At 39.5% G+C, this 21,527-nt stretch overlaps 1 protein-coding gene across 2 annotated transcripts in view; it reads left to right on the forward strand.

The window, feature by feature from the left end:
- Window positions 1–21,244, forward strand: part of LOC113043386 (vacuolar protein sorting-associated protein 13A-like) — a 34,991-nt gene extending 13,747 nt beyond the window's left edge. The window contains exons 5-40 of one of the 2 annotated variants that reach the window (XM_026202732.1): window positions 89–190; window positions 278–387; window positions 497–556; window positions 2,458–2,517; window positions 2,607–2,687; window positions 2,770–2,827; window positions 2,917–3,044; window positions 3,140–3,246; window positions 3,338–3,509; window positions 4,102–4,164; window positions 4,356–4,488; window positions 4,607–4,701; window positions 5,067–5,209; window positions 5,482–5,683; window positions 5,917–6,031; window positions 6,256–6,392; window positions 6,875–7,007; window positions 7,081–7,198; window positions 7,312–7,456; window positions 12,929–13,013; window positions 13,106–13,275; window positions 13,383–13,539; window positions 14,067–14,146; window positions 15,658–15,717; window positions 15,839–16,025; window positions 16,105–16,221; window positions 16,303–16,406; window positions 17,255–17,371; window positions 17,990–18,264; window positions 18,363–18,510; window positions 18,599–18,740; window positions 18,976–19,097; window positions 19,209–19,378; window positions 19,626–19,849; window positions 20,127–20,455; window positions 20,712–21,244. In XM_026202732.1, coding sequence (XP_026058517.1) covers window positions 89–190; window positions 278–387; window positions 497–556; window positions 2,458–2,517; window positions 2,607–2,687; window positions 2,770–2,827; window positions 2,917–3,044; window positions 3,140–3,246; window positions 3,338–3,509; window positions 4,102–4,164; window positions 4,356–4,488; window positions 4,607–4,701; window positions 5,067–5,209; window positions 5,482–5,683; window positions 5,917–6,031; window positions 6,256–6,392; window positions 6,875–7,007; window positions 7,081–7,198; window positions 7,312–7,456; window positions 12,929–13,013; window positions 13,106–13,275; window positions 13,383–13,539; window positions 14,067–14,146; window positions 15,658–15,717; window positions 15,839–16,025; window positions 16,105–16,221; window positions 16,303–16,406; window positions 17,255–17,371; window positions 17,990–18,264; window positions 18,363–18,510; window positions 18,599–18,740; window positions 18,976–19,097; window positions 19,209–19,378; window positions 19,626–19,849; window positions 20,127–20,455; window positions 20,712–21,173 — 5,111 coding nt within the window. In that variant the 3' untranslated portion in view covers window positions 21,174–21,244. Of the gene's footprint in view, window positions 1–88; window positions 191–277; window positions 388–496; window positions 557–2,457; window positions 2,518–2,606; window positions 2,688–2,769; window positions 2,828–2,916; window positions 3,045–3,139; window positions 3,247–3,337; window positions 3,510–4,101; window positions 4,165–4,355; window positions 4,489–4,606; window positions 4,702–5,066; window positions 5,210–5,481; window positions 5,684–5,916; window positions 6,032–6,255; window positions 6,393–6,874; window positions 7,008–7,080; window positions 7,199–7,311; window positions 7,457–12,928; window positions 13,014–13,105; window positions 13,276–13,382; window positions 13,540–14,066; window positions 14,147–15,657; window positions 15,718–15,838; window positions 16,026–16,104; window positions 16,222–16,302; window positions 16,407–17,254; window positions 17,372–17,989; window positions 18,265–18,362; window positions 18,511–18,598; window positions 18,741–18,975; window positions 19,098–19,208; window positions 19,379–19,625; window positions 19,850–20,123; window positions 20,456–20,711 lie in introns of both variants that reach the window. The other variant, XM_026202731.1, reaches the window with a different exon arrangement.
- The last annotated feature ends 283 nt before the right edge of the window (window positions 21,245–21,527 follow it).

The raw sequence follows: 21,527 nt of genomic DNA on the forward strand, positions 1-21,527 counted from the left end.
TATTGCATGAAGTGTGACACACGTTAATGCAGTATCACTGCATGCATTTGGTTCTGCCAGATTTGACTCCTTGCGTCTGTGAACGCAGGTATAAAGTATTACGCAGAGAAGGAGGAGAGACAGCTGCAGGAAGCTCAGCAGAAGGAGCTGCAGCGGATCGAGGAGACCAAGCAGAAAGCAGCAGAAAAAGGTGCAGTAAATCATTTGAGATCACTTTGGTTTTACATAGAGAAAGGTAACATAGTTTGTGAATTTGCATTCGTGTTCTTGTATTCAGAGAATCCAAAGGCAGAGAAGCAGGACACATTTGTGGAGAAACTGGTTACACAGGTGATCAAAAACCTGCAGGTGAAGATCTCCAACATACACGTCCGCTATGAGGATGATGTGAGTACTTTGCGCATTGATGTTCTTGAGCTTACAGCTTTTATGTACTGAAACCTGCTATAGATGTTAATTTTCTTCCATGTTAACCATGAATATTACACACATTCAGGTCACCAATCCCGATGCTCCGCTCTCCTTCGGAGTGTCCCTGCAGAACCTCAGCCTCCAGGTGTGCCAGTAATATCATGCAAACCTTTGTTAGTTGAATCTCATGAGAAAATCTTAGGCATTTATCACACTAAAATCAAGTCACAAAATTATATTTTGCATAAAAAAAAAATCATCTTTTTAAAATATAATTTATTATAAACAATATTAATATAAATTTAATATATTTAATAATATAAAACTTATAATAAACAATAAAAAAAGTGTCGAAAACATATGTATATAATATTAATTTAAAATGTGTTGTAAATTAACAATTCTCTAAGTGTATTTTTCTTGATTGTTTTATATGTAAACTTATGATTTAAAAAAAAATATATAATCATAAAATGTATTTACATTTAATATGTTATTCTATGAAAACAAAATATTGTTTTTGTTTTGTTTTTGGGGTGAAGTATGACCTAGCTGTGTTTTTGTGTGATTCGCCCTGATAGAAATGAAATCTCTGTACAGATTCTCAAGGCTTATTGTTAATTATTTATATATATATATTAGTGCTGGGCAACGATTAAATATTTTAATCGTGATTAATCGCATGATTTTCTGCGATTAATCACGATTAATCGCAGCATGCGCAAAATTCAATAATGAAATCAAAAGTAGTGTATTGTGTAATTTTATTCTTTCAAAGTTCTGCTGTATGAATAAAAGTGCAATAAAATGTTGTTTGTCAAAACTTTAAACAAAATAAAGTGCTTTTTTACAGCAGTTAAATGTTAGTAGCAGTTAACATTTCCTGTAAATCTTAACTTAAACATTAATGTAATCAAATTAAATATCACATTAACATATAAATAAAACATTAAAACATTAATGTTTTATTAATTAAAACATTAATGTTTTATTAAATAAAACATTAAAGTTTTGTTTAGTTTGTAAAAAATAAAAAATAAAAATTGTCCAGAACCTCGATCATTACATTTTAACTAGCCCCTTCCGAGCAACAACATCAATCTCCTTTAAGAGACTAAGAATCTCAGTCCAAAAAAAAAAAATCTTTCAGTGATGCAGGTTGAGTGGACAAAATTAACTTCATTTATCCATTCTTCCAACTTTACATTTACTTACTCATCTGCACCTAGCCAGTTGCTAAGACACACAAGGTTATTCACATTTTCAGATGATAAAGAGAGACATTTTGCTGAAACGTGCGCTAAACATTTTATTCATGTTGCACAGCAGTGGGACATTTCAAATAAAGTCAGCACACTTAGCACAGATAGTGCAAGAAATATGATCGCTGCTGCAAGACATCTGCCTTTTGAACACGTCCCCTGCGTCGCGCGCAGTCTCCAGCGTTCTGTCACAGTATCTCTGCACAACAGCGCGTTTGACAACGTCCTGGCCAAATGCAGAAAGGTTGTGGGCCATTTTAAGCACAGTGCAGCGAGAGCTGCAGAATTAGAACAAAAACAAATTGAACTTGGACAAAAGGAGGAGTCGCTTATACAAGACATTCCAACCAGATGGAATTCGACTCTGGACATGATTTTCTGTTTTGCGCGCTAACTCATCCCAAGCAGCCAGCAGCCTACTGATAAACATCCCACCCCTCCTGTGACCCATGGTTTGTGTTGTATTCGGTTGTTTTATTACAGTCTAGCTATGTGTATTGAAACGCAGTGAGTAACGGACTTTCAAAATAAAAAGTACGTTAACGCGCGATAAACTAATTGTCGGCGTTAATTAATTAATGCGTTAACGCGATAAAAACGCGTTAACTTGCCCTGCCCTTATATATATATATATATATATATATATATATATATATATGCCATGAAAATCTGTACAGAGATTTCATTATAGTGATTTGAGCACAGTAAAATGTTGCTGATACGAAGAGTGGCTAAGCAATGCAACCTTTTTTTTTTCCATAACATTTTTATTTCAATTTTCTAGACAGCTGATGAGAATTGGAAGCCATGTCTTCTGGATGAGACAGCCAAGCTGTTTTTCAAGGTCTAAACACGTCTTTTTCACTTTCACCATTACGAGTAGCAAAATGAACCGCTGTTATTCACTAGTTCTGCTTTTGTTGCGTCATTTAGCTTGTACGTCTGGACAATCTGTTTGCGTACTGGAATGTGAATTCAGAGCTCTACTCCAACCACAACCCCGAGGAGGCTCTGGTAGGGTCTTCAGGTTTTATTAAACTTTTAGTCTAAGGAAAAGAAATTGCACATTTTCATTGTTTGTGTTTCTTTTTTATAGCGATACTTGAAGCACAGTGTAGCCATCCAGAGCGCTATCCCTCAAGATTATCATTTCAGTGAGTTCCAGCTTTAATTCATTCACAAACTTCATGTGTTTTCTCTATGAAACGCAAACCAACTTGGTTTTTGTGTGTTTTTGCTTTAGTCTTTCGTCCAATATCTGCAAACGCCAAGCTGCGCATGAATCCTCGCTCCGATGTGGACTTCTCCTCACCAAAAGTGGATCTAGTGGTCAACCTCCCGGAGGTGGCTGTTGAACTCAGCCATCCACAGGTGAGGAAGACATCCATTGAGTTTTGTGCAGTTCATTGACGCATTTTAAATGTAATAATTGCTTGAATGTGAGTTGACTTTTTGTTGTTTTCTAGTACATCAGCATCCTGGAGCTGTTGGGGTCGGTGGATATGATGACCCGTAACCTCCCATACAGGAAATATCGTCCAGATGTGGCAGTTCACACTAATGCGCGTCAGTGGTAAGTGCATTTCCAGATTGAGCTCTTGACTGATTCCCTTTGTTGTTTATTTTCAGGAGGCTCTGTTCTGACTTTTTTGTGGTTGTCATAGGTGGCGATATGTGATCACGGGCGTTTTGGAGGTCAGTGTAAAGCCCCGCCTTCACATGTGGTCATGGCAACGCATCCGTCACCATCGGCAACATGTGAAAAAGTACAGAGAGCTCTATAAGAACAAAATCACCAGTAAGAAGCCTGCAGAGAGTCTGCTGAAGGAGCTTGAGGTGAGCACTGAGCATGCTCAGTAAAGGCACCGTTCACACAATCAGGTTGTGATTTACTCACTCTCATGTCGATCCAAACCTATATGTTGTGTTTTTTTGGAGTTTTACAGCCGGGGTCATTATGAACTGGCAAAGATGACTTTTATTTTGGATTATTTTTGTTTTTGTTTTTTTTGGTTTGTTTGTTTGTTATTTGGTTGGTTTTGGAGTTTGAGTCTTTGTGAACCGGCAAATGTGGCTTTTTTTCTTCTATATTTTTGGTTTGTTTTGGAGTTTGAGTCTTTGTGAACCAGCAAACGGCTGTTTTTGTTTTGTTTGTCTGTTGTTTTGGAGTTTGAGTCTTTGTGAACTGGCAAACGGCTGTTTTTGTTTTGTTTGTCTGTGTTGTTTGGAGTTTGTCAGCTGTGGTTACTGTGAACCATGTCTTTGTGAACTGGCAAGAGTTGCATAAAGACTTTACAAATAATTTTCCTTTTGTATTATAGAAATAACAGCATGTGGGTTTGGTATGACGTGAGAGTGTGCAATACATAAATAAAACCCCTTTAAGATGAGACTCTGTTGAATGATGCAAATTTTCTTCACTCTTTAGGAGACTGAAAGAACCCTGGATATATTCAACATCACAATGGCGAGACAGCAGGCTGAGATGGAGGTGATGTACTCTCTCTCACAGTCACATTTGACTTGTACAACATTATATAGATCATTTGAACCCTCAATACAATGTGGCCTATGGCTCATATCACAAGAAATGTGTTCCTGTAGCTCAGCTGGTGGAGTATGAAGCTAGCAACATAAAGGTGTTGGTTTTGACTCTTGTGTATTCTGTCGCTGGTGTTGTAGGCCTCAAAGGCGGGGTTCAGGATATACCGTCCTGGGGTGAAGGTGGAGGAGGAACAGTCACAGGGCTGGTTCGGCTGGATGTGGGGCTGGTCTGGAGAAAGTGACACACCAACCAAAGATGTAAAAACGGGAGGTTTGTCTGCGCTCTGGATCTGTTTATTCCTACAGAGAATCTGAGCTCTAGAATTCTGCGGAAAGATCTTTCAGCTCATTGTAATATTTAAATATTCCACTTCATCTGTTTCTCTCAGGTTTTGATGAGCTAATGACTCCAGCGGAGAAAGCCAAACTATACGCTGCCATTGGATACAGCGAGACAGGCGTCAATCCTAACCTGCCAAAAAATGTTAGTGACAAACAATCATCATATATAGAAATCCAGTTTTTAAAAGTTTATAGTTTCTTTCATAGATTTTTCATAAGTGTTTATGCAAAATAAATTCCCCAACTTGACTTGCATCAAAATTCTTGGATTCTTGATGAATAGAAAGTTAAGAACAGCAGCATTTATTTCAAATAAAAATCATCTGTGGCATCATAAATGTTGTTACTTTCACTAATAATCAATTATTGATCCCCTTACTGATCCCAAATTTATGAACAGTATAACTAATTTTATCTTTCTTGTACAAGCAGGAGGTTCCAGTCCACTGAAACACATCTTAAGCTCATGTAAAGCATCACGCCCCTGACTAATATTTTTGTTTGCAGTTTGAAAATATGAAGATACACTTCCAGCTTAATCGCCTTTGTCTGTCAATCAAAGAGAGCCGAGAGAAGCCGGAGATCATCAAACTGTCCGTCATTGATCTGAAAGCCATGCTGACTCAGAGACCTGCGGCCCAAGCTATAAAGTACTGCGTTCTCTTCTCAAGTCCACTAATTTGAAGGGATTTTCTGTGTTCGATACATCTCAGTGTCACACTAGCTGTTGATAAATACTTTTAACTTGTTCCTCAATTGTGGAACAAGCAGAAAACACATTTGCACCTTTGGCTTTTTAACCCACCAGAATGTATTGCCACATTGACCTCCTCTGTAAGGACATTAGTGTAATGATCATTTGTGTTCGGCAGAACTGTAAGCCAGAGCATGCTGTTGTGTGACATAATGTTTTACTCGTCAGGATCTCTGCTCAGCTGTCATCGTTTGAAGTGTCGGGTCTCCCACGAGGCAAGTCGACCCCCATCCTGCTGTCTCCACGTCACGTGGTCGGGATGAAAGATTTGGCTTTACTGGACCTCATGTTTGAGACGAACCCACTGGATGCGAAAGCAGACCAGAGACTCCGCATCGAGTCCCAGGCGCTGGAGATCATCTATGACGCTGTGAGTGCGAGGGAGCATCTCTCTGACAGGGAAAAAACAAAAAAAAACATTTTTTGTATAATATATTAATATTTCAATAATTTAACAATACATTTGCATGTAATGCAATCTGGTGTTGGTTAATGAGGACATAACATGCATGTAAAATATATTTAAAGTATTTTTTTTAAAAATGTGTATATATATATATATAATGTATTCAGTATGTTAAGTGTGGTTTGTTCTTTTTGTAGATGACCGTGAACAGTATGTCAGCTTTCTTCATGCCTCCAAAGGACCTGCAGCTGGATGAACTGACCAACGCCACCCTCATGAAGCTGGAGCAGTTCAGAGACAAGACCTCCACAGGTTTGTGAGGATTCACAAGACTTGTATTTGTTTGATAGGTGCTTTCCTTTCCAAAGTTGGCGGCGCAACGTGAATCAGACTTGAAAAAAAAAAGTATAATGTATAACTGCAGATTTCCTACACCTTTTATAATAAAATAATGTAATTTTAAAATATTTTGTATGGGAATTGTGTGGTTCTAGAATGGTAGCTTGTACCAAAACAGTATTATTCATTATCCACAGGACTTATGTATGTCATTGAGACTCAGAAGGTTCTGGATCTGAAGATAAACCTCATGGCTTCATATATCATTGTACCAGAAAACGGCTTTTATGACCCCAAACACAACCTTGCCATTCTGGATTTGGGTCATTTCCAGGTAAAAACATCTCACTGTCAGTGCACATGCTGCTTTATATATATATATATATTTTTTAGATCATAATCATAATTTTTGACATGGAAGTTTTAGTAAGGCAGGTTTCTGTGAAGTACTTCATATAATTTATATCAGGCAAAACAACAAACAGAGTGATCGAAAGAAATGTGAATTCCTTGTTCCTTGGGAATTTACTCCCTAATGAGTCATACTTATTTTTAAACCATTTAAGAAAAAAAAAAAATCCTGCAAACTACCAAAGCGTGGTGTTCAAAGTTGGCAAAAAAAGCTTTTAAAAATACAAAAATAGCATATCTACATATAGTTTATTTTTTACATTATTTCATTTATAGTATCACGTTAAATACATATTTATTGCAGCCTATAAATGTTTTATATATGAAAATATATGGCTGCCTTTATATTCTAATGAGGGGATGATAATACTTAACTGACTAAAAGTGTGTGTTTGTTGTGTGTAGATGTCCAGTCAGAGCAGAGCTGACCTGCCTCAGCTGTCCGTGGGCAGCAGCACTATAGAGGACATCATGTCTCGAGCTTACGACAGCTTCGATGTCCAGCTCAGCAGTTTACAGTTCCTCTACACTAAAGCAGGTGCGCAGCCTTGCACAGTGATTGACACGATGCAGAGTTTACAGGGCTTTACACACGCTGCGTCTGTTATCAGGTGGTGACTGGAAGCAGGCTCGTCTGCTCAGACAGTCTGCGTTTCACATCCTGGAGCCTGTGGACCTGAAGGTGGTCTTCAGCAGAGCCATGGTGGTGACAGACTCACGGATGCCCAAGTAAGCAGGAATATCCCTGTCTGGTGTGCACGTGATTGAACCGTTATGTGCATCACACATTATGCATGCACTGACATATTTGTACCTAATGTTTTTGTATTTTTTCCATTCAGGTTTAAGATTTACGGTGAGCTCCCTCTTCTGTCTCTGCGTATCTCTGATGATAAAGTGCGTGGCGTCCTGGCGTTGCTCAGCAGCATTCCCCTTCCTGAGAGTCGCCCGGTGCCCCAGACTAGAGCGCCACAAGTCACACCCAAGGTAATTAAATTAAGGCTTACGAGTGTGTCTTCCCAGACAAATATAGTTAACACTTTAGAATAAGGTTCCATTGGTTACTAATGTTAGTTTATTTATTTGTTTATTTGTTTATTTATTTGTTTATTTGTTCGGGACAATGCACATTAATGAACAATCTAACATTTCTGTACAGACTGTAAATGAGCCAGGTTATGGCATAAATGCTAATTTTCACCTGTAGTCCCGAGGCAGGAAAACAACAACATACAAATAATACAACATAAAAGAACAGACAATATACAGTATCAAGCAAGAAACACATTAGCACACATTCAGGCAGATTGCATCAATAAAATTAGTCAAAATGAGGACATATCTGGGACCTTTTAAGTAACTGTTTAAGGTGCATTTTAAATGTGCTGTAAGTAGGACAGTAAGTAATGGATTAATTGACATGAACAAACAATGAACAATACATTTATTTCAGTATTTATTAATCTTTGTTAATGGTAGTTAATAAAAATACAGTTATTCAGGTAATTCACAGTGCATTAACTAACGTTAACAAGCACAGCTTTTGATTTGAATGATACATTAGTAAATGTTGAAATTAACATTAACTAAGATTAATAAATGCTGTAGAAGGATTGTTCATGCTTAGTTCATGTTAACTAATTAACCGCTAGTTGCGCATGTAACTGTGGTTCTGTGAATTCTGGATGACCGCCAGAGGCAGTGTAAACACTGGATTATCGCAGCGCCAGCTAGATAGGTCGAGAGAATATACCAACAAAGTCACGTGGCGTGACGTATGCTGAGCCCTGGGGGTTATAGGCTACAGTAGCTCAGCAGTCTTCCTTGGTACGCCTTTCTCGCGCATTCTGAGTGACTGAGAACTCTGGCGGTCATCCAGAATTCACAGAACCACAGTTACATGCGTAACTAGCGTTCGGTTTCATTTTTACTGACCGCCAGAGGCAGTGTAGACACTATGTATGACACATACCAACATAGTCATGAGGAATGCCACCCACCTGAAAAAATTAAGGCCGCTCCAGAAGAACCGCAGAACTAACGGCGTGATGAGCAGAAACGTTGACCTTATAAAACCGTGCAAACGTGCATGGAGAAGCCCAGGTAGCAGCCGTGCAGATATCCACCAGGGAAACTCCTCTAAAAACAGCCCATGAAGATGAGATGGCCCTAGTGGAATGACAAGTAACCCCCCAGGGCAATGGTCTCCCTGCTGCCTTGTAAGCCAGCATAATGGTCTCTACTAACCAGTTCGACAACCTCTGCTTCGATATTGGAGTTCCTTTCTTCACACCACCATAGCAGACAAATAACTGGTCTGACTGTTTAAACTGAACAGTAGATTTCACATAACACCTCAAGGCACGAATAGGACACAAAAGTTGGGCACTTGAGTCAGACTCTGAAGAAGTCTGAAAAGAGGCCAGTTCAGTGTGCTGATTTATGAACTGAGGAAGAAGGACCTTCGGAAGAAAAGAAGGATTGGGTCGTAGAACCACCCCAGAGTCATCTGGTCACCAGCGCAAGCAACGTTCGCTAACAGACAGCACATGCAACTCACTGACTCGTTTCGCAGTAGCAATAGCTAACAAAAAAAGTCTTCAAGGACACCCATTTAATGTCAATGCTTTGCAAGGGCTCAAATTGGGGTGAGCAGAGGAATGCAAGCACGAGTGACAAATCCCACACAGGGAAATGAGGATTCCAAGCAGTGTTCAGATGGTGCGCTCCCTTCAGAGAACTGCAGACAAGACTGTGAGAGCCAAGGGAAGAGCAGCCAACTGGAACATGATATGCAGAAATCACAGCAACGTACACTTTCAACGTGAAAGCTGCTTTTCCTTCCTCCAGTAAACGTTGAAGAAAGCTTAAGACACTCGGAACATCACATGTTGCAGGATCAAACCCCTGATCTTCACACTATGCAGGAAAAAGCTTCCAACGGGAGGCATAAATCTGTCGTGTGGAAGAAGCCCTAGCATTAGAGATGGTGTGCATAACAGCCGGATCACAATGCTCCAGGGAAGGATTTAGCCCAATGGCCAGACCCAAAGCTGCAGATGAGCTGGGTCCGGGTGCCAAACACTGCCCTCCAGCTGGGAGAGGAGGTCCTTCCTGGGAGAAAGCTTCCATGGATTTCCTGTCAGAAGTCTCAGCAACAAAGGAGACCATGGCCTGGCTGGCCACCGTGGTGCCACAAGTAACACTCTGTGCTTGCACAGGGAGATCCTGTGCAACGTCTCCCATAACAGAGGGATAGGTGGAAACGCATATAGCAGGCAGTCCGGCCATTCGTGAGACAGCGCATCCTGGCCCAGTGGACTGGACACCTCTGTCCTTGTGAACCATAATCGGCAGTGGGTGGTCCTCTCTGAAGCGAAAAGATCCACCTCTGCTCTCCCAAATCGTAGCCAGATCTCCTGCACTACAACTGGATGAAGCCTCCATTCTCCTGGATGTACTTGATCCCGGGAAAGAGCATCCGCTGTCTGGTTGCACACTCCTGGTATATGAGCTGCCCTCAGTGAAGCAAGTCGTGGCTGACACCATGTCAGGATCTCGTGAGTCGGAAACGTAGCTCTGGTGTGGCATAGTGATGTTGGATCTGAACCGCTGGCTTCCTAAAAGCAGGATTGCGCTGCCCCTGTGTCAGTTGACGAGTTGCTTCAGACAGCTTTACCCTCTTTTCCAACAGTTCCGGGACATTTGGACCAAAAAGATGCCCGGGAACAAATGGAGGATCTCTCAAGGTCTTCTTACAGTCCTCCGGGAGTCGTGCTTGGGGAAACCACACTTGACGTCGGGCTGCCAGAAGTGTGGCTGTAAGACTACCCAGCTCGCGGGTCACAAGGCCTGTTGACAGCAAAGCAGTTGGCAGAAATTGTGAAACAGAGGGATCCGCATTTGCAGGTTCCAGCATACTGGTGGCCGGCAGAAGTAACTGGCAGATTGTGTTTTCTGCTCGAGTAATGTAGGCAACAGACTCATATGCGTTTTTTAGCAAGGAATCCGTACGACCGCATTGCGCACTGGGACATCGCACATTTCCTCGTAGGGCCTCATCAAGGGACACCACCAAAGCTGCCACGGGCTGCTCTATTTCCGGCGCACGACCCACCCCGATATCATCTGCTTTAGCCATAGATGCTAGCGTTCAAGCAATCTTTGAGCGCTGCTTAGGCAGACCAGAACCAGTGAGAGCATTAGAGAATTCAGTCACAAAATCCTTACATGGTGGCATGGCAAAAGAAGTTGCAGCTGTGGCCCGTCTGAAAAACACATTAGTTTGGGCAGATTGTACAGGTGACTCATCAAGTCCTAGGCGAGCAACCGCCATTCGAAGCACAGCCAAAGTATCATCGGAGGAGGTGATGGTTGTGCAGAAACATCCATAGTATCCACATGATTGTGAAAACAGGAATCTGAAGCACTTGTAGAAAGCACATCAAACTCTGAATGATGAGAAAAATAAGGGGAATCAAAAGTCTGTTCCCTGGCTCCTTGATTCTGAACATTCTCATCCTTCTGCGTCATATTAACAGGTGTAGCAGATGTGTCAGGCTGAAGCGAGTGAAGCAGGTGTTTCAGTTCTGCAATCTCTGAAGAAAGCGACGATACCGTCATAGACAGCGAACCTTCCTCAACAGGTGACTGTACATCACCTCGCGGTTTGGCCTTCTTAGACGGGGGTGGAGCACCAGCTGCTGCCGACGCCCTGTGTTTCCGAGTGCGTGAAGCGTCTACATCTAACTGCCCCAGTTTCACCGTTTATTTAGTGTCTAACTTGGCAAGATGGAGCTGCCGTTCCGACATAGGCAAAAGGCTGCAGTGCATGCACGGGTCCATGAGAGCCTCTCGCAGATGTTGAATACCCAAACACGACGGGCAAATGTCATGACCGTCGTCAGGGAGAAGATGATTAGGGCAAAGCTTGCAAGCCAGTGGGAAACCAGTGGCGTTCGAGCTGTGAGCCTTAATTACTCGCTAATAACACCCTTGGATAGCACCATAAGGTTAAGTTTAGCGGGAAGAAAAAAATATAAAAATAAAATAAACAATTACCTCTGATGAACCGACAGGTAATACCACAAATATCTCACGAAAACAGGTAAAAGTGTCTAAAATGTCCGGCGGATTGAACAGAGAAACATTCGAGGAAATAAAAAAACTCCAAATAGATCAACTGAGACCGTTAACTAACGTTAGGTGCGGGAAAAAACCCCTAGCCACCGGATTGCACCGAGAGGCACAAGTATTATCGACGAAGTAATAACTCACCAAGCGCTGTAATTAAATACAAATCCTTGTAATGTCGTAGACGCGCGCTGTCACAGCTTGTGAGGACGAGTCTCGCTGCTTAGTAAGCTGCACTTGACAGGGCAAATAATCAACCTATCTCAAACAGGCGAGAAGGAGGAAGATTGCTGAGCTACTCTAGCCTATAACCTCCAGGGCTCAGCATACGTCACGCCACGTGACTTTGTTGGTATATTCTCTCGACCTATCTAGCTGGCGCTGCAATAATCCATAGTGATTACACTGCCTCTGCCGGTCAGTAAGAATGAAACAGAACTTATTGTAAAGTGTTACCCAAATATAGATATTATTGTTGTTGTGGTTCTTAATTGTTTATCTGTAAATAATGCAATTTAATGCAGCAAATGATGGGTACCGATAATAAATATAATTATATTGCGGAAATAAACCCCAAGAAGACAAGAAGACTTTGAAAATGTTGCTGTTTGTAAGTAAAACTTAATTTGCTCTCATTGTTCATTTAGTATTATTAATGTAATAATATACTATTTATTAATGTTTTGAGTTGGCTTTTTATTTATATTTCCTGGTTTAGTAGTTTCATTGTTTTTATTTATTTTATATTTCTGTTTAGCTGTAAATTTGTTTCAATTGTAATTTTATTCTCTTCAGTTCATTTGATTTTTTTTTATCTTATATTTGTACTTATTTTTATTTCAATTATGGGAATTATGTTTAATAGTTTATTAACAATAACTATCCTGTCTGACATAGGGTTGCAGTTATAATCCGATGCCTATAATCTCAAATAATAAAGCTAATATAAAAATGTATCGCAGGTCTTCATTTGAAAAATTACAATATTCTTTCAATTCTTAAAATCCCAGAGCCAATTTAGTTTCCAGTCTTTCTTTTAGTGATTTTTTTTTTTAAAGACACAAAAACTATGGATAAATAGAAGTGAATGGTTTGGCTCATGTTGTTGTTGGTTGTTTTATTAATATAAAGATAAAGCAGATATTTGCATCATTTGATAGAGTATCAAGACAGATTTCCCAAATAAATTCACAAGCTTTTGATTCAAATCAGTTTAGACCTGATATGTTTGGACATATTTCCATTTTGCTTGCATTTATCTATGAATGATGTTGAGAGTTGTTTTTCTCTTGCATCTGTGTGAATTATTATAATTTTTTTTATTAGACCTCCAAAAGTTGGAACACACCTCAGCTCATCCCTCGAAGACCAGCCGTAGACGACCTGCGTGCATCCATAATATACGGCCCAGGTCCGACACACACACCTCCACACGAACAGATTCACAGAGAGAGCTCTACTCTATTGCCTAATATCAGAAAACGCTGTCTTTGTCTTTTCCAGACGAGGAGCTGTTCTTTGATGCCCCTAGTTCACCGATCGAGGATCTGCCGTTCTTTGAGGCTTCCACTGACTCTCTGCAGGGTTCAGCCTCTGATAAACGTCTGTCCATGGTGCTCAGAGACCCCAAGAAGAACATGACCGAGCTCCTCTTGAGATTTGAGATCAACAAGGTCTGATAATAGACGTTCCTCATAGAGATTATATCAGATTTTATTTTCCAGGCTCCTCCAGTCATCTTTTCACCCAGTGACACTTTCCCTCCTTTGTTCCCCTCTAGCTTTCTATTCAGCTGTGCCGCTTGTCAGACAGCGAGGAGGTGAGCGTTCTGCATCTGTTCATTAATGGATTAGGGACAGAACTCAAACTTCGTACCTTTGACATGTCTTCGTACACCTTCCTGCGTGAGATCTGCCTCGAGTGTTCAGAGTACTTGGGTAAGTGCATTCAACTCTGGCTTTTAACCCTAGTGATCTGCCTTGATGTCTGCTGTTTACACTACGTTTTGACAGAAATGGATACTAGGATGCATTAAGTGCAAAAGTGACAGTAAAGACATTTATAATGTTACAAAAGATTTCTATTTTTAAAAAAAATGGTTTGAGGAATCTAAAATATGGTCATACAGAATAAGGCATTCATATGAGCAACTAGTTAATAAGTGAGAATTGGATCTTTAAAATAAAGTGTAACTCGATTCCTTAATCCTACCCCAGATAACTACCTTGCATTTAATATTAATAAGTAGCGTATGAGGAACTTATTGAGACATGAAAGTGTCTCAGTGTTGTTCTTCTGAATTTTCTATTCATCAAAGAATCCTGAAAAAATGTATCTGGGTTTCCACAAAATATAAAAAAATTACAACTATGCATAATAATAAGGAATGTTTTTGAGCGCCAAATCTGCATATTAAAATGATTTCTGAATTACAAATAGAAGTTATTTGTTTGTTTGTGTGAAGATTCTGAGGACAAGAAAGTTCACCTTATCACCACTCTGGACAATTCTGAGGAAGATCTGCTCACTTTGGAATATGTCAAGGTAAAATTTGCTTTATCATAATTATCATGTCATATTTCTATGGGTCCATGTATATGTCAAGCGTTATTTATCATCAACTTGTGGCATGATTCTGAACATTGTGATCAAACCGAATTTCTCTGGCACAGTTTTCTTGTTCTTGGCGATGTCTCAGCTTTGTGGGTATTAAAATCCTTGTTGGATTCCGGCTTTCTGAAGGCCATTTTATAATTTTAGCTTTGATAAGCCAAACATAAACAAAAAATTTGATCTAATTTTGTGACTCGTTATGCATGACTCATGTTAATTACAGTCCTGCTTTCTGTCAAGCTCTGAAAGCACAGATTTAAAAAGCCTATTAATTTAAAATATCCATTTACTATTAATTTCTGTACATTCTTTATGAAGGACAATTTAAAGTGGAAGTAAATCAGCTATTTTATTGCTTGATTGGAGTGCATGTGTTCATGCTTTTAAAAACATTACTTTTCCCATATTTTACCTTTTATTCTACACTGCTTTTTTGGTTCTGTTGACCCCCTGGTTCTCTGGAAGCCCTTCCTCTGGAAATACGCAGTCAAGCTCAGATTGGTTTGCTGGCCCAGTTTGTTGTAGGGCTGTTACTTTTGTGAAAAAATAATTTTCGATTTTTAAGACATAAGTGTTCATTGAATCGATTGTAAAAATTGATTTTCCATGTCTAAAAAAAAAAAAGACGTTTCCTTTTTAAACGTCAAATAACAGACGAACATAAAGAGAGGGCAGGAAATGCACAAGTCAGCAATATTTCTTAATTATTGGCATGAAGTTTCGTGCAGAATAACAAATAGCAACAGGAGTGCAACATTCTCTAAAATGAGAATGAGGCGAATTCGAGTCTACCGCGCCGCGAGACCTCCAGACGTGCGTAAATGCATCTTTACATTGACTTAATATTGAAATCATTCGCGCCAGACGCTCTATTCACGTTTGGTGTGAACGCAGCATAAGAGGACGCTTTCGACGTCACTGGGTCTTATAGGCACGTAAAATTGCTGGTATTTTCTGTCTAGCTTTCGCAAGGCATACTGCACTTTCGGAATTCTTTTTTCTTTTTCTGCTTGTTTTCTGAGTTTTGTTACGTTTATATTTTTTAATTGTTACATTTTTTTAAAATTAATAGTGTACATGTTTGGTTAAAATCGATTCCCTATTTTCATTTTCGAAACTTTTTTTGGTTGGTCCGATCGATTGTGCAATTGATTTTCGAACTAAAAGTGACCGCCCTAGTTTGTTGTGATTCGCATAAATAAGCCTATTTATTTCATCAATTTGCCAAGGCAACATTTATTTTTGTTTAGTTTAAATAATAAAATAACAAAGTAAAGACATGTTTAAAAAGAATAAACTTAATTACTTTCAGTAAAGTTAACATGAAAAAAAGATAACTATAATAGTATATCAATGATACAAAATAACACTGATTCTGTCAGTACAGTCTTATGCATAGGACTATTCTGTAATACTAATAATAATACTCTCATCTTTTTCAGGCAGACAAAAATGCACCGGATTTCAAAACGATGCATAAAAATACAGAGCAACTAATCAAGGTAAGCTTGATCACAAGTGAGGGTTTGGAATTTCTCTACAGCTAGCGTGAGCCACAAAGATTTAAAAATGCATACTAACTGTAAAAATGTTAAAACACGTAATTTATGGTCTTTGCACCAGGTGAATTTCTCCTCACTAGACGTTCATCTGCACACTGAGGCGCTCCTCAACTCCATAAATTTCCTCAATAACCTCCTCCCACCACTGAAGAAAGAGGCACAAGAGGAGCAGCCCGTCCTACCCAAGGAGGAAGAGGAGGAAGAAGAGGAGTCAAAAATAGAGGATTCTGCTGTTACCAAGAAATCTTGTAGGACAATTAATTTTCTATGGTTCTTTTGTTTTGTCATGATATAATTGTAATCTCATATTATTGGCTTGTTCTTCAGCCTGTAAGAATTCAAAGTTTGAGGATGTGGTGAATTTGCATATCCGAGCAGACCTCAGCTGTCTGAAGGTCTTCATAAGAGGAGATAAAGCCAGGATCTCTGAGATCAGCATCGAGGGTAATACACATTTCTGTAAATGCACATAAACACCCTAAAGTTAGGATATGTTCCAATACTGCATGTTCTCTCTTACACCAGGGCTGGTTTCTGAAGTACAGATGAAGAAGAAGTGCGTAGAGATTCTCGCTAACCTGAAGAACATTGTAATTCTGGATTGTGACAAAGAGGCACTATATAAAAAGGTAGAAAGTGCTGTACTTTTAACAATAAATAAATCATAGAATGGTAGCTAATTTGGAACAATGGAGAACTATTCGCATTTGTACAATGTTCACATTTTTGTTACATTACCGTATTTTCCGGACTATAAGTCACACTTTTTTTCATAGTTTGGCTGGTCCTGCGACTTATAGTCAGGTGTGACTTATTTATCAAAATTAATTTGACATGAACCAAGAGAAATGAACTAAGAGACATAAACATAGAGAAAACATTACTGTCTACAGCCGCGAGAGGGCGCAGGGGGAAAACATAGAGCGCCCTCTCGTGTCTGTAGACGGTAATGTTTTCTCTTGGTTCTAAATAAATGCGACTTATAGTCCAGTGCGACTTATGTTTTTTCCCTCATCATGATGTATTTTTGGACTGATGCGACTTATACTCAGGTGTGACTTATAGTCCGAAAAATACGATACATTATTTTTATTTAGTGTTTAGAATTAAAAAAAAGGCTTTTAACCACAAAACAAACAATTTCTTGTTTGATTAACATTTTTCTGTTTTATTGGGCCAAAGTAACAGTATTGTTTATTAAATTATACAATTCTTAAAAAAATCTGTAAGTATATAGAATTTTTTTGTGACATTTTAAAAAGATTAATTACAAAAAATCTTTGCTAAAAAAAATAAATAAATGAAAAAATAATGGTGTAAATGCTAAAACATTAACTTGTTGGCTTTGGGCTAAAAAAAATTTAACTGTCAAATTGTTATTAAATTATTTATTATTTATTTTTTTATCATGCATAAAAAGGTGAGTGTGTAAGATGGAATTGATTCAAGCTAATGATGGAATGGTCATGATGTATAGGCAGTGTCCATCGCGGATAAGGAGGTGTTTGACATGCATATTGTGGACACCAGTGTAACTTTGACTGTGGGCTGCATTCAGGTTATTTTCCTCAACAAGTTTATGTCCTCAATAATGGTAAGTGTTTATATTATATATAATAATATTTTTTTATATATTTAATATCTATTTATTATACATTTAAAAAGTGGAGAGGGCCTACAATTTAACCTTGGGGGACACCTTATAGTTTCTTAATAGAAATTTGTTGTTTTTTTTTACCTGATTTCTCAATAAATATTGTTTTTCTTTATTCTTAAGTGTCACAGCAAATATTAAATTTTATTAGCCTCTGCTTGCATTTATTTTTACATATATATTTGTCTGTTATCTAATGGTCTCTCTCCTTCTCTTTATTTTTTCGGTAACACTTTAGAATAATGGTCCATTAGTTAATGCTAGTTAACTACTTTAGTTAACATGATCTAAGCAAGAACAATCCTTCTATAGTATTTATTAATCTTAGTTTGTTAATTTCAGCATTTACTAATGCATTCTTCAAATCAAAGTTGTGCTTGTTAACGTTAGTTAATGCACTGTGAATAAGCATTAACTAACAATGAATAACTGTGTTCTCATTAACTAACAAAGATTAATAAATACAGTAATAAATGTATTGTTCATGTTAATTAATGAATTAACTAACATTAACTAATGGACCATTATTCTAAAGTGTTACCATTTTTTCTTTTTCAGGCATTTATTAATAATTTCCAGGAGACAGCAGAGAAAGCAGCCATTGGGGTTTTGGAGCTGGCAGAGAGAATCCCACATATCTCCCTGGACGTAGACATTAAAGCTCCTGTTGTCTTCCTCCCACAATCCTCTGTTTCCCACAATGTCATTGTGGCAGATCTGGGTTTAGTGACCATAAAGCAACACTTTGAAATTGTCTCCTCTCCACTACACACCAAGATCCCCCCGGTCGTGGACATCATGGCCGTGGGACTGAGGGATCTTAAAATGTACAGGTTAGTTCTGTAATTTTAAATAAATTTACGGATTTGAATTAATGTGATTTAACATTCCTGAAATTACATTTCCATTGTTTAAATTATTATTCATATAGGACCACATTCACTGATGGACAGTTTAAGAGTGAACTTCAGTTACTCAAACCAGTCAACATGGACCTGTCAATCAAACGCAATCTCTCTGCATCCTGGTATCACAGCATACCTGACATCCAGATCAATGCACACCTCAAACCCATGAGCGTAAGTGCATGTATTTGTGTTTGTTTCTGTATCTAATCTTGTAGCTGCAGGGGATATTGCAGCTGATGTCAGTGTGCATTTATTGCAGCTAATCCTGAGTCAGGAGGACCTTACAATAGTGCTGAAGACTCTGAGTGAGAATCTGTCTGAGAATTCTGATGCTCCTCCAGCTCCATACAGCTCTGATAAAGGAGACACAGTTTCTACCAAGGATTCTCAGAGTTCTGGAGGTATGAAACATACACAAACACATATTGACGCTTTATCGATTACTAATGCATACGTTATATCAAGCATACTTAGTGTGTTTTTTTTTTTTATAATTAGCACAGATTTATCTAAGTGTATACTAATGTATAATTATTTTATAATTTAGAAGTTTGTTGTCATTGTCCTGGTTTAAATTATTATTATTCTTTTTTTAATTCAGATTGTGTTCAGATAAATATCTCATTTGTGTTGTAGGAAACACAGTTGTGACCGCAGCAGTGGTGGAAGGCCAGAAAACAGGCAAACTAAAGAACACTCTGAAACTGGACTTTAAGTTTGACTCCATGACAATAGTCCTGTACAGCCCTAACAATGAGGTGACAAAATACACTCAATTCACCTTAGACAAGAGTGTAATGATTGCATGTGAAGCCAGGTTTAAATATTGTGTTCTAGTTTTTAGAATCGGTTTATGTGTTTACGTACAGATCCAGTTATCAGACTCCCGTGATGAGAGTTTGATGTTGGCAGAGTTCATGTTGGGCACCATCTCCACCGCTGTGCACATGTTCTCTGACAGCTCCATGAAAGCCTCGCTCAAACTCACAAACTGTCTGCTGGATGATAAGAGACAGAGGGTGAAAATGATCACATCCAGGTAGATCACACACAGATCATGAGCCACTGAAGATGCTCCAGTTTGTGTTAAATCATGTTCTATATGTACAAATGTAACATTTGTATAACAATTGTATTTAAACCACTTTTACACAAAATATACAAATAATCGATTGATCAAAGATGAATACAAATTGTTTGTTGTGACCTTACGGTAAATAAAGTTATTCATTCAGTCATTAAATGTCAGTAACTGGGGTTTCTTCTATAACTTCATGCTGCTTTAGGATGATGGCGATGCGTCAGGGCAGAGAAGGTGATGTGATGGTGGACGTGAGTTATAGACAAGGACGGGACGGCACCGTGCTGGACACCCTGGTTCAGGACCTCTATCTGTGTGTCAGTATGGAGTTCCTGCTCACAGTAGCTGATGTCTTTCTTAAAGCTTTGGCAGATGGCTTTTCTGGTCCCCCTAAAAACAAACAACTCGCCAGTTCCTCTAAAGACACAGGTTCGTGATTGTGCTTCAGGGCAACCTTGATTAAGTCAGGTTTTCTTCAAGATAGTCTTATTAACTTAAGATAGTCTTAAGTCAAAAGTTGTATTTTTTGATCATTTCATCACAAATGTGGGTAAGTTTCTTTTTAAGAAAAGCTACATTTTGAACTCTAGATTCAAATCCGAAAGACGAATAATAGCGCCCCCGTACTGTATAAAATTTCAGGGGCATGGAGGCATTGTTCCATAAATGGAATTAATGTTTATTTGCATCTTTCTTTTGCTAGCAGTTCCTGCTGCACCAGTGGTTGCCAAAACTGAGATGAACATTGTGGTAAAGAATCCTGAGATTGTTTTTGTGGCCGACCTCACACGCGCTGAAGCTCCGGCTCTTGTTATGACGACGCAGTGTGAGCTGGTGATGAAGAACGAGCCCAGCGGTCAGTCGATGACTGCCACCATTTCAGACCTGAAGGTGGTGGTGTGTCCGCTCCTGCGAGAGAAGCGGGAGCACAATGTGACGACGGTGCTTCAACCCTGTCAGGTGTTCTTCCAGAGCAGCCATTCTCCTTCCCAGCCACAGTCCATCGAGCTGTCCATCAGCTCCCTCACGCTCAAGGTGAGGCTCAACATTTGGTTCTGTGATCATGTGAAAATGTGATTATTTTTTATTTAGAAATTATTAGTGTATTAAATGTATAATACCAAAACTGATTAAATGATCAAGAAAAAAATGATGAAATAAAACTTAATTCCAAAATAATTTTTTGGTTCCTTGAAACGCATTATATGGGAACTACAGGGGAAAAAAAGGCTGCAAAAATATTGAAAATGACCCCTCTCCTGTCCTGTCCATTCCCTTCCTGTTTCCTAAGGTGTCTCCCATCATCATAAACACAGTTATCACCATTCAGTCAGCGCTGAGCCCTGCAGCTGAGACCCCTGAGGAACTGGAGAGTCCTGTGCCACAGGATCTGTGGGAACGTCGCAACCTGCGAGACCTAAAGCTCTGGTTCCTGGAGGAGGAAGAAGAGAATGTCACCCGGTCTGTCATTCAACTCGTTCCTCATGGAGAGTCTCTCAAAATGAACATCCACTCCATCTGTCTGACGCTGGAGGCCGGGGTGGGCCATCGCACTGTGCCCATGCTGCTGGCCAAAGCCTCGTTCCAGGGAGACGTGAAAAACTGGAGTACTCTCATTAACCTACACTGTCACCTGGACCTGGAGGTCAGAGGATATTTACATACATTGTACATTGTAGCAAGGTTCAACACAGTCTTAATAAAAAGGAAGAAGGCAGGGGTCGGCTGGTTGCTGGGACGCTCGTTTATTTAACAAACAAATCACGATGAATAAACGGCAAACTGTTGCTCAAACATAGGCAATGACTTCAATAAAGCTTGTGCAGCTTCCCAGCGCACAACGAGGTCCCAGCGTGTCTCTCCCTCTCTCTCTCTGCGGTGACTCGGCTTATATCCGGTCTCTCCACGGCAATTACTGCAATCAAACACACGTGTTCGTTATTTGCACTTGACCTACTTACGCCTCGCTCTGCTCCCCCGTCTCTCTCCCGTTGTAGATTCCGCTAAACCACGCCCCCCCCGCCACATACCCCCACCGCCCGACTCAGGCCAGGGAGCCGTCCGGCCTGCAGCCTCCACCCCCCCCACACCCCCCCCCCCCCTCTCC

The sequence above is a fragment of the Carassius auratus genome, chromosome 25 (assembly GCF_003368295.1).
Source record: "Carassius auratus strain Wakin chromosome 25, ASM336829v1, whole genome shotgun sequence".
Classification (NCBI taxonomy): Eukaryota; Metazoa; Chordata; class Actinopteri; order Cypriniformes; family Cyprinidae; genus Carassius; species Carassius auratus.